At 45.9% G+C, this 19,351-nt stretch overlaps 1 protein-coding gene across 1 annotated transcript in view; it reads right to left on the bottom strand.

Annotated features, from left to right (window-relative positions):
• Kctd19 (potassium channel tetramerization domain containing 19) overlaps window positions 1-19,351 on the bottom strand; it is a 31,538-nt gene that overhangs the window by 3,523 nt on the left and 8,664 nt on the right. The window contains exons 3-13 of the mRNA XM_038312342.1: window positions 9,585-9,735; window positions 8,222-8,413; window positions 6,786-6,917; window positions 6,528-6,591; window positions 4,718-4,930; window positions 3,495-3,655; window positions 2,282-2,385; window positions 1,752-1,894; window positions 1,489-1,572; window positions 1,102-1,216; window positions 83-716 (exon numbers count right to left, since the gene is read on the bottom strand). Of these exons, the coding sequence (XP_038168270.1) occupies window positions 83-716; window positions 1,102-1,216; window positions 1,489-1,572; window positions 1,752-1,894; window positions 2,282-2,385; window positions 3,495-3,655; window positions 4,718-4,930; window positions 6,528-6,591; window positions 6,786-6,917; window positions 8,222-8,413; window positions 9,585-9,735 (1,993 nt within the window). The remainder of the gene's footprint in view (window positions 1-82; window positions 717-1,101; window positions 1,217-1,488; window positions 1,573-1,751; window positions 1,895-2,281; window positions 2,386-3,494; window positions 3,656-4,717; window positions 4,931-6,527; window positions 6,592-6,785; window positions 6,918-8,221; window positions 8,414-9,584; window positions 9,736-19,351) is intronic.

The raw sequence follows: 19,351 nt of genomic DNA, 5'->3' as shown, positions 1-19,351 counted from the left end.
TGTTCTGTCACTAACTCTCTGTAGTCTTAGCCAGGAATCTAGTATTGGTTGGAACTTGGGTCAAGGATGGGGCAAGACTCACCTCTCTCCTTGGGCCTTTGTTTGCCCCAGTCCTTAAGGGTGACAGCTCTCTTTGTGGGGAAGTATGGCTTAAAAGTTGGCTCTGGACCCTTGTCTTTCACTCCAGCTCCGGCTCCAGGTCCAGTCTGGGGACCAGTGTCCTTCTCTGAGTTCATGGAATGAGTTTTCCAGGCAGCTGAGGTACCAGGTTGGGAAGCAGCCTCACTTCCTGAGGGGACATGCAGGGTAGCCTCCTCCAAAGTGCTACTCCGGGAGGCTGCCACTGGCTGGAATTCCCACTGTTTACAGTTGACCATGTCCCATTCCCTTACCAAAGAGATGAGCTTTTGCATGGGGGTGACAGGAGGGTCTTTGGCATCAGGTTTCTGTGTGAGGTTTATAGTGGTACACTTCTTCTTGGGAGGGCTCTCAGAGTGACCTCCCCAGTGTCTGGGGTTGGCACATAAGCCAGAACAGTGTGAGTATGTGCTGGGATTACCCCCCCTCTTGGCATTTCTGCATAGGGAGACCTGGATAGTACGGGTATACTGTTCAGCCTCTTCCATCTGGCTGGACCTGGTCAGGTTCCCTTTGGCCTTGTTCCATGGAGTCCTGTCACCGCAATCTTGGAAGTCCACAGGCATGCAGGTTGTGGTCTGGGTGGGGGGAGGGAGAGGCACAGTAGCTGTGGGCCTGTTTTACATTATCAAAGTCTCCCCAAGACCTAATAAGCTGGGCTTTAAGACAGCCTTTTTATCCAGAACAATCTTATCCCCTGAGTTGGATTGCCATTCAAGTTTACTCAGTCTGAGAGGGAGTGGTACCAGCCCAGGCAACTTTTATGTTCCAAAAGGAAAGATTATCATCCCAGGGCACAAGTGGCTAGCATACCTCTGTGCCCCCTCAAGGCACAAACAAGAAATCAGTTTTTGTACCAGTAACTCACGTAGGACCTTATTTTCTATACTAGCCACTCAGTAGCTGTGCCTGTCCCTTGAGCCCTTAGGTGGTGATGTTTGAGAACGACACCAACCAACTTACTTCCTTGGCATCTCTACTGAACTCTGCCATCGACCCTGTTCCTTCTGTTACCACATGCAGCTTCCTAATAGGAAAAGCTTCTTCACTTTCAGATTCTTTTTCCTGAGTCCATGACCTACAGAGACCAAGAGGGATTGGTTAGTGAGGGGAAGCTTCCATCAGCCCAATAGCTAATTGGTCAGGCCTGTCCATTGAGTGGGAATTAGTAATTATAGTCAGTGGCAAAAAGGGGCCTTTAAAGAGTTTTGCGTAGGACACTGGCTAATTCTGAGCCCATTTCTCCAGCCTCCTCCCCCAGCTATGAGGAGAGGAAGTCTCACTGGCAGGTGAGGACAATTCTAAGAGGAGTTTGTCAAGGTCCAGGGATCTAGAGAGCACTTTGCTTACTTGTATGCCTCACACTGTGCAAGGGCTTCTGAGAGGGCTGGAATATGATATTCCTCCACCTCCTGGCAGAAGAGAGGCCATTCCCTGCAAATGACAAGGAGATGGTAGACTGGGGGAGAGAGGAGACATGAACCCTAAAGAAGATGCCTTGAACAGTAATGCCCATGTTGAAAATAATGGAACCTCTTCCTGAAAAGCTACAGCTGAGGGCTTTCCTAGCTGCAGAGTCAACCTTCATAATCTGATTTCCTGGGTTTACTTACTTAAATTCTGATGGTAAAAACAGTTTTCCAAGTCTCAGGAAGTTGAGAATGTGTCGGAACATTTGGCCATCACCATGGATGAGCAAGGTCTGTCCATAGGTGATCCAGTATACTCTCTGAGTGTTGGATAGCAGTTCTGGATACTAGAAGAGGGTTAGACATCAGAACCAGTCCCAAAGTCTCACATTTTAGTAAGGAGTAGGTTTTTGGAGATAAAATGTGGAGAGCATCTAGGGAAATTGCCTCCTCTTCAATTGGTAGATCCCCTTCCTACTCTTGGGCTTTGGAACTCAACCCTACCTCCTTCTTGGTACAGGCCCCTGAGAACCAGCCTCTTCTCTACCCACATCCTGAAGCCTTCCAAACATGCTGCTCATCACACCCACAGAATCAGGGCATTCTTGGCAAGGGAGCTGGGGAAAGGTTCTTTGGCTAAGCAGTGCCGGAAGCTGTGTGAAGATCATGTTACAAGTCCCAAAGATGTTCAAGTGGGGAAGTCAAAGTGGGAGAACAGCTGGGTCTAGCAGTACCTTCATCAGGGTCTGCAGAGTGGTTGCATACCAATGGCTTCCAACATAAAGCTTGATGATCTGTTGGGGTGAATATATAGTGATCCCTGCTGTCCACTCCTCATCTAGGGAAGTCAGTGAAAGGGAACATATCATATGACAAGAAGGAGGAACAGCAGGGCACTTTGGTCAATAGTGTTTGCCTGGAAAGACTCCATACTCTCAAGCCTCATATTGTCCTGCCTATCTGAGAAACAAACCTTCTCTGCTGCTCACACGCTTCCAGGAAAGTGAGAATGACTTGGAATGACAGCTCTGAGAGTTGGCTGCTATCTTGGGTGCATTCTAATTTCAAAGGCCCTGTTCCTTCTTCCTTTGCAAGCTAGGATGCTGCTCCTGTCCATCTGCACTGCCAGCTCCCCCTGTTCTGTGGCTGGTCATGTCCTAGGTGTGCAACTTTTCACGCATCCACTCAGGATGGACTAGGAGTCCCTCTTTTCATACAGAATTAGACTGTAAACTCAATAAGAGAAGAACTGAGCCAAAGTTATATAGTGGTGCTCAGTAAATGCTGAGTGATGGAAATACAGCTTAAACTTTACAGAAAAACGTGTTAATAAGAGGTTATTAACCAGCTGGGCATAGTGGCACACACTAATTACAGCACTTGGGAGATAGAGGCAGGTGGGTCTTTTTGAGTTTGAAGCTAGCCTGGTCTACACAGTAGGTGTCAGGACAACCAGGGCTACATAGAGAGACCCTGTCTCAAAAAAAAAAGAGTTTGTTAACTAAAACAACATTGCATTTGGACAACTTAGACCCATGCTTAATCACTGTGCAATTTTAATTTGGCAGATTCATCCTTGTGTCTCTGCTCCATTCTAAATGGATTCATGGGCCATTTCTTTCTGCCTGGCTGTGAGAAACAAATGGCAGCTTGTGTTACTCCAGGGACTAGGAGAGCCATGCATTTGGGGATCTGTGAAGCCCCAGACGAGGCATCCCTGTCTAATTTTGAGATATGGTGTGGAACTGGAGGTGAGGAGAGGGCACACAGCATCATAACATGAAAGTTCGGCCTACCTTTCCTTTCTCTTCCACTTCTTTTTCCTTTCTCTTACACTTCTTGGCTCTGGCTCTCCTCTCCCTTCCTCTCTAGCCTCTAGACCCTCCCTTGATGCAATTTCAAAACCAGAAGCTTTACTGTGTTTGAGCACATAAAGTAAAAATTTACTGAGCACATCCATGGGAGGCAAAGTCCTCGGCTCCAGATGAGTCTTCAGAGCCACTTTCATTGGTTCATAGGTGATGTCCCTCTTGTCCAGGAAGGCACAAAGCTCATACACCTCAGAGATGGTCTCAGTCAGGGGCAGTCGGCAAGTGCCCAGCCAGTTCCTACCCAAAGAAAAACCTATTGTGAAGCCCTATGGTTACTATACCATAAAGGAGTCTGGCCTGTAAGCCTACCATGATCAGGGTGTCTTGTCACGAAACTTCCAAGTGTGGCACCAGAAGGATCATTTCCTTGATTTAGCTTGGTGATTCTTGAAAGAGAATGAGCCTAGACACAAGCGTACCCCTTCAGACCTATCTCAGCAAGGCCAACCCAAACTGTTAATTTCATGCCTTAGGGTCTGAGCTAGGCCAAAACCCAGCCACCTAGTGCTGGGGACCTCTGGTTCATGGTATGGCTCCTACTATGACTTTGAGAGATTACTGACATCCTTTGTACCTAGAGAGAAACTAAGGTCTGAACACCAGCCCCCTAGTCCAACCCTCTTTCAAAAGCATTTGTATTTGCCTTCTGTGACATTGTAAGTGGGCATGTCAGGGAGAGATGAGCCTAAAGGTTCTAAAATGACACAGTTAGGTCAGGTAACCCTTTCCCCAAGAACTGGGAAACCCACTCCTGTCTTCAGTTTTGGTACTAATGAGTTTTGTAGCATTCGCAGAGTTGTGCTTTTTAACCTTCTATAGAAATGTAAAGTAATCTGTGCCCTCGCACTAACGAGCATTCCGAGCTCATTTCTCAAGGGACCATGTCCTCTGGAAAGCCTGCCCTGCCTTGTTTCTTAGATGAACACCCTAGGCTCCAGTTTCCTAAGGCTGGACAGAGCCTTTGCTTGCAAAGAGGTTTGCTCAGGGTATCCAGGACTCCGAATGTATGACTGTGGCCTGGTAACCTCAGAGTGAACATTGGGAAATGGCTGACAGAAAACAGAAAATGGAACACCTAGAGCCTTTGAATCCTGGAGAACTTTGTAAATTATCTCAGCCTGTTCCTCAGAGGCCCAAACCTGGTGGTGATGGTGACAGAAGAGGGGAAATAGTGGGGTGTCCCAAAGACACTTTCCCCTTAGCTCACGGGAAAGGCTTAGAGTTGTTTCCCAAGATGTCCCAAGAGGGCAGAGCCCAGTCGATGGACAAAATGTTTCCATGAGAGAGATTGGGACTTACTTGACATGCTGGAAGAGGACCCCATTCCCTGTGATGTACAGTCTGCTTCCATCCAGTGTGCTCTCAATGCGAAGCTGTCCCAGTGCAGAGTCTGGATACTTGACCAGAAGGCCCAGTGCCATCATGTACAGTGGTTTCACAGACTCCAGACTAACTGTACGGCCCCCCTTCCCAGGGCTTGGAGGAGGACAGGAGGCCCGGGAACAACCACCTGTGTTAGGGGGAGAGGGATGACTCCTAGATCTTTGATCATACCTGAACTGAACACTCTGGGTCCTCCTGCTACCCCAATTAGGGCTTAAGTGGTGAGGTGGAAGTTTGTTTATACAGTCCAAATCTGGATCACTTGAACATTAGTAGAACTTGGTGTATACTTATTAAGTTTAGAAGCCAAAACTCTTGAGAGGTGGCACAGTAGGAACACTGAGCCATCTGAGAAGCTTCTAGTAGTTTTCAATTATTTTTCTTTTTGAAACTGGATCACTGCCAGACAGTGGTTGTGCATGCCTTTAATCCCAGCACTTGGGAGGCAGAAGCAGGCAGATCTCTGTTGAGTTCGAGGCAAGCCTGGTCTACAAGAGCTAGTTCCAGGACAGGCTCCAAAGCCAAGAGAAACTCTGTCTTGAAAAATCAAAAAAAGAGGGGGGGAGAAACTGGATCACTATATACATCAGGTTGTCCTCAAACGTGTGATCCTCTTGCCTGCCTCCCAAGTGCTGGGATTACAGGTGTGCACAGCCATGTTCCTCCTGTTGGAGGATTTTCATGTCTTATCTTCAGTCCTCAGAGCAGCCCTATCAGAAGTCTACAGATGAACAAACTATCTGCAGCCTTGCCTGACATTGTGGGTTAGGGCAGATTACCAGTGACTTCGAGTTACACAGGGCTAGGGTCTGAGCTGTGCCCTTCCAAGGCTATGAAAGAGCCTTGGTTGTGATGCTTTATAAAAGGTTAATACCATATATATATATTATATATATAAAATATATATATATATATTTATATATATAATGTGTTTGAGGAAAGCCTGTCTGTAAATATACTGCCATCTTTTTATTGCCTATGAGGAGCAATGACCTGTGCCACTCTCCCACATCCTAAAACCCATGCTTTCTGAGAACCAGAAGCTGCTGGGGCAGGAGCTGAACTTACATCCCTCTTAGTAAACTAGGAGGTCTTGGAACAGGTTCCTGAGACAGGCTGCAGAATGCCACTCCTCCTATACAAAGAGCACATTCCATTAGCCTGGGGAGAGGCTGAGCCTCATTTTATGGGACAAGCACACAACCAGGCCACACTTCACATGTGTAAGATAGTTCTCTACTTTTGTTGTTGTTTTGGGAGCTCTCAGAAGGCCAGCTGCGTCCCCTCACCTCCCGCGTGTCTGTGTCTGCCCACACCCATGCAGCTAGCTTCCTGAAGCACACATTGCAGTTTCCATGGATGTGCAGTAGCTGGTGAAAGGCAAATCAAAACTGTCAAGGGCAGCAGCTGGAATGAGACAAAGCCAGGAGCACAAAGGCCTGACCTTGACAAGGGTCAGGGACTGTTAGGAACAAGAAGAAACAGGCGGAGAAGTCAAAGAATGTGAAACGAGGTGGTGACGGGGAAGGGGAATTGGGCTTGGGTAACTGAAGAACCAGTGGAAAATATGCCCAATCCTTTCTTCTTTAGCTGTTCCTGGAGGAGGAAAGATGGGAACCGCAGGTAGAAGCCCAGGATTTCCACAGAGGAACAGAGCACCTGCTTAGGAAGCTTGTCCTCAGGCTCAGCCTGCTTCTCAGGACGTTGCAGCTTGGTTTCCCATACAAGGTTGGGCTCCTCCTGCTCCAGCCTAAGCAGGCTTCCCTTTGGCCCTAGCTTTGGTTGCAACGCTGAGTAGAGAGGGCATATGGGGTTTTAAGTCAAATTTCTTTTCTTAGATTCTAAGTCAGTCACAACGCCTGTTTCTCATTACCACCCAAGTCCAAAGTGGCTATAAGGGGAGATGTTTGCCCTTGGCTTCTGTAGCTCAAGCCCAGACTGTTCTAGAATATCAAGAGGAGGTCAAATTTCCTGAGAAACATACCCATACTCATCCGGTACAGCCGTACAGCTTCAGTAAGCTCAGGGATTTCCAGGATTTCTACTTCTGCTTCTAACACATCCATGTTAGAGAAGTTATCTGGTAGTAGGATCTTGTGTGAGCGGAGAAAGTTCACTTGAAAAGCAAAGAGAAACAACATGAGTTAACAAAGCATATTCATGACTAATCTTTCCATGTCCTGGCAGATTTTTAGTGCTTCATCTTATGTTAGGCCTTCCTCGTTTGGAAACAACTGCTAAACATACCTGATTAGGTTTGCTCTGAGGCAGTGATTTTCAGAGACCCCAGATTACTTTGTTTTCCTGTGTCTGAGTCCATGGGTGTGACTGCCCCTAGCCTGGCCTGGCACTCCCAGGCCCTCTTTGTGAACACAAAGGCCTTGAGACATGGCCTGAGAGTCTTGACCCAAGAGCAGGTCATTCCTAAAGAGGGAGTAGTCTTGTTAGAGAGGAGAGGCCAGACCTGGCCGAGGCTGGGCTGCCAGGTGTCCCTGCTGGATTGCAGTAGGGAGGGCAGAGAACAACACCAAGTCCCTGTGTGAACAGCTCAGAGACTCAGAAGCACAGCACAACAACTTCCTAGGTGACTTTGAATCTGGATAGCTGGGCCTCAGGCATTTGGGCCCTGGACATAACTTGATGTTTATTGTTCTGTTCATTTAGGTGCTTGTCTACTGCTTGGGTTATCTAGATAGTGGAGTGGCTGTTCAGTTCACAGGCCAGCAAAGATGGTCCTGGGGCAGTGTGGGAAGGGAGGTTCCCTTCTGGGCAGGATGAGAGTGCTCATCCCTCCTTAGCTCAAGCTGCCCATTCTATATGATTCTGGAGAAACTATCATCATTTACCCCCTTTCTTTGCACTTAAAGTGTAATAGAAGGGAGGGTAGGTAAGATCTTTGAAACAACCTTGTTTCCTTGTTATATGGTGAGAGCAGTTGAGGCCTAGAACCTAGCTAGAGACATAAGCGAAGTATAAGCAACCAGAGTTCAGCTCAGTCCTTTGTCCTTACCATCAACTCCTGTGGTCATTAACACTACTTTAGGGAGTTCCAGTGCCCCTTTATAGCTAGGGTATCACAGAAGAAATAGGAGCTAAAATAGCTCTGAACTGGACTGGGCATGGTGGCACTCAGGAGGCAGAGGCAGGCAGATCTCTGCGAGTTCGAGGCCAGCCTGGTCTACAGTGTGAGTTCCAGGACAGCCAGAGTTATATAGAGAGAGACTGTTACAAAAACGAAGCAAAACAAAGCTCTGAGCTACGGGTGAGCTTGCTGATGGACTCTGCTTGCCTCTTGGAAGATTATGTGTTTCTATAACCTCCACTCAGAGAAGGTCCTCAGGCCCTAGCAGCAGATGGCCCTTGTTGGGTGTGAGCAGGGGTTTGGAGGGGCAGCCGGTCACCCCTAGACAGAGCAGTCACCGATGAAGCGGAACTCGCTGCACTCGCACTCGATCAGGGCCACGGTCTCCGCCAGCCACAGCAGGTTGTCTTCTGTCACTAGGCTGGGATACTTGGCGACCAGGTCGAGGGGCAAGAAGCAGTAGTGCACTTCCTCTTCTGTGTCTAACAGTGGTGTGTCCATGAGTCCCAAAGGTGCCTTATCATGAAGACCTGGAAGAGAATGAACAGAAGTGTCACCACCTCCCTGAGGCCAGTGCTCCCACTGACCCAGGGGTCCCAGAGGAAGATGGGGGGGGACCACCAGGGGACAGTCTCTGCCATGTGCTTCTTTCCCCCTTTTCTCTTTCCAGATGTAGACTTTGGGTTAAGAAGGAGTGTTCTGGGAAGCTAGGCACAAAAAAATCTGTTTTGAATCGTTGTTTTTTCTACAGACAGTAAACAGATTTTGAATGATATGACATTTTGGCTTATGTACCCAAAGTCACTAAATTCAGTTATCCATGTCTCTTCTTTAAGATTTATTTTTATCGGGGCTGGAGAGATGGCTCAGAGGTTAACAGCACTGGTTGTTCTTCCAGGGGTCTTGAGTTCAATTCCCAGCAACCACATGGTGGCTCACAGCCATCTGTAATGAGATCTGATGCCCCCTTCTGGTGTGCAGGCAGAACACACACACACACACACACACACACACACACACACATATAAACAAGTCTTTAATAAAAGGATTTATTTGTATCTATAAGTGTGGGTATTTTGCCTGTATGTATATATGTGCACCATATAAAGGCCAGATGAGGGCATCAGATTCTCTGGAACTGGAGTTAAGACAGTTGTGGGCTGCCATGTTGGTGCTGGGTCCTCATCAAAAACAATGCTCTTAACCATTGAGTCGTCTCTCTATGACTCTATTCCCTCCATGGTCTCTAATTAATTGACCAAACCAACTTCTGTTAACTACAAATGAGATAAATGCTTTTGACTCCTCTGGAAGCCTAGAACCTATTAATAACCATGAATTCCTGATGTCCCACCACAGGCCTGCCTATACTGCAAGGGACTTAGAAGCCTGAGATCACTTGGTTATCTTTGTATGGTGGCTGGAGGTAATTTGAAATGATGATGGAGCCTTAATTTTTAGGAGAGATTGGAAAACATCATCCAGCCTAAATGAAGCTGAGATGCAGCAGAATGGAATGGAGCAGGCTACTGAGTTCCAGTAGGCAAGCAGCCATGCAGAGGACAGGTGACCAGTACTAGGTCAAAACAGATGACTGAGGAATAGAGATGTCACCAGAGCTAGCTGAGATGGAGGTCAGCTTCTGCTGAGGTGAGGAGTGAGGGCATTGGTGACTTCACTGTAGCCTACTCATGACTGTACCTGTGAAGGCTGGGCTTTTGATTGGAAACTCGGAGGGTTTGCTAATGCACTTCCATGTCCGCCAGTAGTTCAGAGATGCTCTCTCTGCAACAGGAATGTCTGCAGGCCGCACACGAAGGTGGTGCTTCCCTTCCTTCAGATTATCTAGGGTCTGTCACATAAAGAAGAGTGCTGCCTTTAAAATCCAAACCTCGTAGCCAACTTTTCTTTATACTTGAGTACCCAGAAAAATACTATCTGATTTGCTTGGGACAGTATTCGAAAATAGACTGAATCAATCACAAAATGTAAAAATGTAAAGTTGTAAGATGGCATAGTAATAAAAGCCCAATGATTATTTTTCTTCTGAGTTTGAGGCAATTCTTTTTTTTCCTAATTTATGTCAAATAACAGGACATTTTTTCCTGAAAAATCTAAAAAGATCCCCCACCCCCCGCTTTTTTTTCAAGACAGTGTTTCTCTAGTTAACAGTCCTGGTTCTCTTGGTCAACTTTGCAGACCAGGCTGGCCTCAAACTCACAGAGAACTGCCTGCCTCTGCCTCTTGCATCCTGCCTCCGTCCCCTGCCTCTCTAGTGCTGGAATTAAAGGCATATGCCACCACCTGACTTTTCTTTTGTGTTTCTGAGACAGGACCTCGTGTAGCACAGGCTGACCTCAAACTCACTATGTACCGGCATAGCCAAGGGTGGACTTGTGACATTTGCTGCCTTGATCGCCTAAGCCTTGAGGTACAGGTGTTTCCCATCATGCCCAGCTACAGAGTAATTTCTGTTCAAGTCATTTGAAACTTAGTATCTTCTGGTATTGTCTTTAATAGTTCAAAGACCCTGATCTTTTGTGATTTGTGTGATTTGCTCATTTTGTGTATTCATCCTCATTCCAGAAAGTAGTCTAACAGTGAGATTAAGATATAATAAAACCCTGACACAGGGTTATATAATTTTCTTTTTTAAGTTGGGAAATTTTTCTTTCTTTCTTTCCTTCTTTCTTCCTTCCTTCCTTTCTTTCTTTTGAGATTTATTTATTATGTATACAGTGTTCTATCTGTATGTATGCCTGCAGGCCAGAAGAGGGCACCAAATTTCATTACAGATGGCTGTAAGCCACCATGTGGGTGCTGGGAATTGAACTCAGGACCTCTGGAAGAGCAGTCAGTACTCTTAATGTCAGAGCCATCTCTCCAGCCAGAGAATCTTGGTTTGAATGAACCAGTGACCTGCATTGGATCGTCCCACCTAAGTAAGGCTGAACACCAGGGCAGAGGTGGCTTAGGGATCTTCATTCCACCCTTACCCAAGGATTTCTCCTTCTACAGTCATGCAGGGAACAGATTATCATCATAGCATTAAACCAAAATTTTCTGACCTCACTCTAGAAGATAGTATTTTTCTAATAAACTGTTGGACACAACAGGACAAGTGATCCTTATAGGCACCATACATATATATGATCAGCATTCTCCTCTAAGAACCTTGTAACAGATAGAAAACCTCTGATTCAATAATAACAAAAGAACCTGTTTATAATTGCTAGTTACCCAGGTGGGAAGTCCTTGTGAGTTTGCTGGTGGGATCCCAAGTATTGAGAAGAGCCCTCTGGTGGCCATTTGTAGGAACTGGCCCTCTCATAACTGATTAAGGTCTCAAAAAGGAGGCAGGCCAGCCAGAGTGGGAAAATCGGTGGCCATGGCAGGGTTATGGGGAGTATTTTCCTGGAACACCAAGTAATGAAGGAGACTGCATATGTGGACTATTGGGAAGGGAGTCTTGACAAATACTCACTGTACTTTGCTAGGCTTCTTTCTGCTTAGATTCAAAGAGTTCTTGGCTTGGGGGAAAGAAAGGCATGAAAGGACTGGGGAGATGGTTCACTAGCTTGCTGATGCACAAGCCTCAGAACCTCTCTAGAGGCCATGCTAAAGGTACGACAGCACATATCTGTAATCCTAGTATTGGGAAGGTAGAGACAGTCCAACTGAGTTGTTGAGCTCCAGGTACAGTGAGAGACTCCGACTCAAAAAAAAAAGTTGGTGAACAATTGAGGATGACAGCTGGACGACCTCCATGGGCAACCCATACATGTGCACACGTGTCCACTTGTACAATCACATGAACACACATATGGATATGGAAGCCAACAGTTTGCATACCGTGAGGCAAGAATGAGCATCAGTTACAAATGTATGGATCCTCAGGAACCCTGGGACAATTTACACCTCATTAAAAGGGACCCAGCTTTTCATTCTCTCTCAGTTTAGGTATGCACACAACTTTAGCTTCCATGTCAAAGTGTCAGCTCCCTGGTGCCAGGATGGTGACCTAGTAGAGTAGTCGGAACAGAGTATGCATGGTAAATGGGGAAACCCAGTGAATCAAGATGAAGGAGGACGGCTTGACAGTATTTCTGCTGAGAAGTAGGACAAAGGAAGGAAAATGGTGACTGTGCCCAGGAAGGACAGGATCGGGCACAGTGGGTAGAGGTACACATTCAGTCACACACCTCTGCCAGAGAGCAGAGGACCACGCAAGCTGCCTGAGGAGTCTGGGTGGTTCTCATGGTTAATAAAAATCCTTGAAAGATGTTTTGGCTGTTTTTCTGTTTTTACATTCCAACTGCAGTTTCCCCTCCCTCCTCTCCTCCAAGTCCCTTCCCCCACCTCTCCTCTGCTCTCTGCCCATCCCCCATCCACTCTGGTTCTCTCCAGAAAAAGGTAGGCAGGCATCCCATGGATATCAACCAAACATGACTTATCAAGTGGCAGTAAGACCAGGCACCTCCCTCATATTGAGGTTGGATGAAATAACCTAGTATGAGGAAGGGTCCCAGAAACAGGCAGAAGAGTCAGAGATAGCCCCTGATTCTGCTTTTAGGAGTCCTACATGAAGACCAAGCTACACAACTGTAACATATATGCAGAGGCTCCCTGGTTGTTGGTGCAGTCTCTGCGGGCCCCTATGAGCCTAGGTTAGTTGGTTTGGTGGATTTTCTTGTGATATTTTAGGAGCCAGAGGAGTGTTTGGTTTTATGTCAACTTGACACATGGTAGAGTCATTTGGGAAGAAGGAACCTCAAATGAGAAAATGTTCCTACCAGATTGGTCTTTGGGCAAGTCTATGGGCATTTTCTTGGTTGATGATTGATGTGGGAGGGCCCAGCTCACTGTGGGAGGTGCCAACTCTGGGTAGGTGGTCCCGAGTTATATAAGAAAGCAAACTGAAAGTTGTGATGGCACACACCTTTAATCCCAGTACTTGGGAGGCAAGCGGATCTCTGAGTTCGAGATCGGCCTGGTCTATAGAACAGTTCCAGGACAGCCAAGACTACACAGAGAAACCCTGTCTTGAAAAGATAAAAAGAAAGGAAGGAGGAAGGAAAGAAAGAAAGGGAGGGAAGGGAAAGGGAAGGAAGAGGAAGGAAGGAAGGAAGGAAGGAAGAAAGGAAGGAAGGAAGGAAGAAAAGAAGGAAGGAGGGAAGGAAGGAGGGAAAGAAGCAAAGCAAACAGAAAGCCAGCAGGAGCAAGTCAGTAAGCAGCCCTCCTCCATGGCTTCTGCTCCTATTGAAATATTACCTCCTGAAATATTACTTCCCTAGGTGATGGAGTGCACCTGAGAATTGTAAGATGAAATAAACCCTTTCCTCACCAAAGTGTTTATGGTCATGTTTTTGTTGTTGTTGTTGTTTTTGTTTGTTTTATCACAGCACAGCAATAGAAACCCTAACTAAGATAAAAAGATTTAAACTAGGGACTGTTACTTGACTATTACTCACTGAATCGCCAGCCAAATAGATTGCTAGCAAGCCCTAGATTCTGTCTCCTTCCTCTCCATTTTCTCTCCTTACCTATCCCTGAGTTTTCTCCATACCATAACCTTTAAAATGTACTAAATAATCCAAATCATTCCCATCTTAAAAAGTCAGTGCTCGCCGGGCGGTGGTGGCGCACGCCTTTAATCCCAGCACTCGGGAGGCAGAGACAGGCGAATCTCTGAGTTCGAGGCCAGCCTGGTCTACAAGAGCTAGTTCCAGGACAGGCTCTAGAAACTACAGGGAAACCCTGTCTCGAAAAAAAAAAAAAAAAGTCAGTGCTCCTTATTGCCTGTGGGATTCAGTCCAGACCCCCCCTTAGCATTGCACATAAGTCCCTACACAATCGATGGGAGCAGCATGAGGGCCTTGAAACAGAACAAACACAGGTTTGAGTTCTGATTCTGTCCTTTAAGTCTATCATTTTAATTCTAGGCACATTTACTCCAAATCCTTCTACTATCCTCTGCCCATACACTCTCAGGTGTGTGTGTGTACCCACATGCATGCACATCAAGGTATCATGCTCAGGAATATCATCTACTTCTTTTGAGACAGGATCTCTCATTAGTTTGGAGCTCACCAGTTACGTAGATTGGCTGACTGGTGAGCCCCAGTGAGCCTCCTACGTCCACTACAGTGTTAGGATTATTAACCTATGCCACCATGCCTGACATTTTGTTTGTTTGTTTTTGTTTTGTTTTTCAAGACAAGGTTTTGTCATGCAACCATCCTGGCTGTCCTAGAACTCACTCTGTAGACCAGGCTGGCCTCGAACTCAGAGATCCACCTGTCTCTGCTGAGGATTAAAGACATGCACCACCACTGCCCAGCCATGTCTGACATTTTTATATGGGTTCTGGAGACTGACCAAGCTATCTTCCCTGTCCTCCCACCCTATCTCACCACCCTACCTCAACTTTATGTATGCTATTCTCTCTGCCCAGAAAATTCCTCTTCCCATTTCTCAGGCTGCAGAGTCTGGAGCAAGTCATTCTTGCTGCCCCTTTGTTACCACAGACACATACACACTTCTCTCCACAAGCTTTTGGTTGAACCCAGGACACTTCTTTCCTTTGTCATCAGGTGCCTGCAGGGGGCTGGCTGGGTTCATGTACCCAGTCTTCTAGTCTAGACCCTCATAGAGAGGAAGTGCTTACACTATGTTATGTGCAAGACTGCATGAAACTGTGGAGCTGGAGGGTTGAGTTTTCTGGAAAGAAAGGCCAAAGGAACTGACAGAGAAGTGGACCGCACTCACACACTGATGTAGCTCCTGACTATCCAAAACCACAGGCACAGGCTAGGATACACAGACAGGGTTTCTCTGTGTAGTCCTGGTTGTCCTGGAACTCACTCTGTAGAACAGGCTGTCCTTGAACTCACTTTGTAGACCAGGCTGTCCTTGAACTCACAGAGATCCACCTGCCTCTGCTTCCCTAGCGCTGGGATTAAAGGTACATACCACTACTGCCTGGCATGTTTGACAAATCTTTAGAAGGAGAGTTCACACAAAATCTACAAACATTGCAATCCCAGCCAGCCAGTGAGGACATGGTATGTATTAACTGAAGGGGTCAAGGTAAGCAGCTAGGCCCAGGAGCTTCAACAAGGTTGTTTCCTGAACTCTCTCGGTGAGTCCTTGCTCTGATATTTAGAAGTGTAAGACCTCTGCTCACAGGAAGACATTAGGATGCTTTAAGAAACCACAAAACATCCCCCAACTCCCTCACCTACTTATTTATGCTCTGTCAGCTCTCTAATAGTATAACCTTCCTGAGACCCCAAGGACTTTGCTTGTTTTGTTCTCTGCTAGAAATGGGACACCAGTGCATTTTCTGTTGAAAGAATACACGAATAAAAACACTCCAGGGAGCCTCGCTTCCAGGGGCTTTTGGCTTTACTGGCTCAAGCTGTCACAGAGCATACGGCTGGTTTCCTGTAGGTTGACTTCAGGTCTACTTTCATCTACCCTGTTGGGAGCAGTGAGATCTCAGATCCTGAATTTCTTGTAATCCCCTGATCTGAGTGCCTACAGCTGCACTGAGCACGAGATCTTCAGGAGTTCCTGATGGCAGGAGAGTGGTTTCTGGTGGATTTGGCTGGGGCGTGGCTCTCTCTATATAATCTGCCCCTGAACACAATAAAGGGGGCATTCTGGGGGAATTCAAGGATGACCCCTGTCTCTGTCTCCGTCTCCGTCTCCGTCTCCGTCTCCGTCTCCCTCTCCCTCTCTCTCTCTCTCTCTGTGTGTGTGTGTGTGTGTGTGTGTAGTTTAACCTCCTGCCCTTTGCCTGAAGCTCGGTAACGGTTCATGCGCACCAAACGCAGACACAGGGGCACGGTGCGCGGCACTACCCGACTATTACTTTTTGGAATTTTCTCTTCGTATGTTATGAATGGAAAGCTATTGGAGGGAGGTCTCTTCTTTCAATAAAGCCCAGGCTCTTCTAGAACTTGCTGCAGTTCTCCAACCTCACCCTCCCAAATTCTGGAATTACAGACATGCGCCACTGTGCCTGGCCAATGGAGGATTTCATTAGAGAAATACAGACTGGAATTCAGAAGGCTAATGGCTAATATAAGGGCAGCTGATGTTGCTCTGGGCCTAGATAGTAGTGAAAAATAAGTCAGAAACAATGTAAAACCAATGGTGCAGGGGCAAGTATGTTGTTGAAAGAGGGCTGACAAAAAACACCCTGCTGGCAGAGCCTTTGGACTTAACAGGGTTTTCAAAACAGTGATGGGGCCGGGCGGTGATGGCGCACGCCTTTAATCCCAGCACTCGGGAGGCAGAGGCAGGCAGATCTCTGTGAGTTCGAGGCCAGCCTGGTCTACAAGAGCTAGTTCCAGGACAGGCTCTAAAGCTGCAGAGAAACCCTGTCTCGAAAAACAAACAAACAAACAAACAAACAAACAAACAAAAACCAGTGATAGGTTTTGGATGCCTATGGGCTATTGGGAGGAACACGATGGTAAAAGAGATCAAGGAACCAACAAATAAATCCCTGACTTCTGGGTCAGGATGAGTGCCTGCACGGCCCTAAAGTGAAAAGGAAGCAAGATTATTAAGCCAAAAGGATATGCATATAAAAAAGCCAAATAAGGCACAACTCTCAATATTTCAGACTTGTCTCTCTATTGCTGGTTCTAGCTACCTCACTCTGTAGAGGTGGGTCCAGTCTCCATCTCCCAGAAGATAACTAAATGCCTATAGATGTATACTTTGAAAAATATTGGGAATGCAAGCATAAAAATATAAACCAGAAAAGGAGAAAGACATACAAAAACATGATCCCAACAGAATTAGCATTGTTATAAGAACAGATCAACAAACACTTTAACTTTGTCTGGAAATATTAGGGTAGGCTTCCTACAGGCTACATTTATAACAAAATTTAAAATGGGAATTTTTTTTTAAGAAAGAGTGCAGGGGCATAAAAAGTAAGCATATGGGATAATTAGGGATATGATTGAACTTCAGTGTGTGCGTGTGTGAGTGTATGTACATATATGTATATGACTGTGTATATATATTTGTGATATGAGCCATTGTGAGCAGAAGGAACAGTCTGTGGGGACCCTTGAAGCCATTTCAAGGATTTTACACTTGAGTTGTCCACTTATCCATTGTTGCCCATAAGCCTCATTGTTGGAATGACTATCTGCCATTCACATATTCTTCTCCAAGATCACAAGGTAATCTGTCTCACATCATAACAGGAAATGTGAGACTGCCACTGGCCTATTTTACTAAAGATGTCACTTGTGTAATCAACATAAAAACTCCCTGACTCCCTTAAACACAAAGAATGTAGGTATATTTTGATTCTTTACTGGTAGCAGATTGCTGGCATATAGAACAACTTATGGTTCAAACTTTGAGGTTTTCAGAAGGCAGTGAAATAGGAAAAGTTGGGCTAAGGTGTAGTTTAGTGGTAGAGTGTTTGTCAGCATGAGTGAAGCCCTATATCCAGTCTTCAGCGGGCTTCACAGGCCTGTAAAAGTGAACCAATAGTCTGCACTGAACCTTAAACTCTTGTGAGTGACCCTGAAGAGAAACTTCACGTTCTTCTGGAGCAGCTGTAACTCCTAATCAGTCTAATGGCAAGTGATAGGCTCAGAGCAGGTTAAGTTTAAGAGGGCTTCTCAAATTACACAGAGAGTTTTAGGAAGCCTAAGGATGTTTATGTACGGACTGGCAATGACTACTTTATATCTCCCCTGTGAACAACATACAACATTCTGAAACTTTCAGGTTCACAGATTTACACATGAGCTCTGATGATTCCAAGATTCTATGTCTAGTCCCAAGTGTTCCCATGAACTCCATACCTGTGTATCCAGTGACCCCCTCGCTCTCTCCACTTGAATTTACCACCTTTTCACCATTTACCTGATTGCTTAGAGTAAAAACAAAAGTTGTTCATGCTTTCATGTCCTGCATCCCATTCACTAGCAAATCCATCAAGACACATCCAGGATTTAAACCATTTCTCTCACCACTCAAGACCAAGCCCTCAGTATCTTTCATGGGCATCAGCGGTTCTCAGCCTATGGTTGCCACCTCTCTGGGGGTTGAATGACCCTTTCACAGGGGTTGCCTAAGACCAGCTGAAAACACAGCTATTTACATTATGATTCATAACAGTAGCAAAATTCAGCTATGAAGCAGCGATGAAGATAATCTTATGGTTGGGGTCAGCACAACCCGAGGAACTGTATTAAAGGAAGGTTGAGGACCACCGGTCTGGGTGCTGCCGGAGCTTCCTCGCTAATCTTCCTGCTCCTTCCCTTGCCCCTATTGAATGTAGGCCAGGAGTAAACACATTTTTTCCCTCGTGAGAGGCCAGAAACTAAATATTTTAGACTTTGCTAGCCATATGGTCTCTGTCAATTCAAATACTCAACTCTTTTGTAGTTCAAAAACAGCCGAAAACAATATACAAACAGATGAGCTTGGCTCTATTCCAGTGAAACTTTAGCAATGAGCATTGAAATTTGACTTTTTTTCGGTCATGGACATTAAAAGAAAACATGCTTAGCTCATGGGCTACACACACACACACACATACACACACACACACACACAGGAGTGGATGGGATTTGGTCCATGACTTATATAGTTTATAGACTCTGATATATTGTCAAGCCAGCAGCCACTGATTTTTTTCCTTACAACTTTATTTTCAAGATTTTCTTACTTATTTTTTATTTGCACATGTGTTCCTGTATGGATTTATGTGCATTGTGTGCATGCAGGACTCAGTAGAGGCCAGAACAAAGTGTCAGATCCCCAGGCACTGGAGTTACAGGTGGTTGTGTGTAAGTATGTGGGTGCTGGGAACTGAACCTGGGTCATCTGTAAGAGCTTAGCAAGCACTTGTAAGCACCGAATAAGCACTACTACCCATTTCTCTGACCCCAACAACTTTATTTTACATACTCAAGACTCACATTTAGGAAAACTGGAGATCAAATCAGGGGCCTTGTGCGGTTCTAGGCAAGCATTTTAATACTAAGCTACAGCCCCAGCCTTATCCCCGGTTCCTCTACAGTCTTACTGGATTACTCGATTTGGTCTTGAACTTGAGACCATCCTGTTCAGCTCTCCAGATAGCTGGGGTTAAAGACCTGTACCACCTGGCCCAGCTAAAGCATGCCAGTTTAAAGGGTACAAACAATTCACTGGGGTTTGGTATGTTTGCATAGCTGTTCAACCATTACCACTGTCTATTTTGGTGCCCCAGAAAGAAACCTTGCACTCTGAATTGCTATTGTCTGTTTTTTATCCAACCTATCCTTCCTATGCCACAATCCAGTCCTGAGTAGTCACTAAATCTAATTTTTTCTCTATAAATTTATCTTATTCTATCTCTCACTCTTCTTTTTTAGTCTCTTGAGATCTCATTTTATGGCCAAGACTAGCCTCGAACTCACAATTCTTCTTTCTGCCTTAGC

Source organism: Arvicola amphibius, chromosome 15, assembly GCF_903992535.2.
Source record: "Arvicola amphibius chromosome 15, mArvAmp1.2, whole genome shotgun sequence".
Lineage (NCBI taxonomy): Eukaryota > Metazoa > Chordata > Mammalia > Rodentia > Cricetidae > Arvicola > Arvicola amphibius.
The sequence above is the reverse complement of the archived record's forward strand: the minus strand, read 5'-3'. Positions and strand labels throughout refer to the sequence as shown.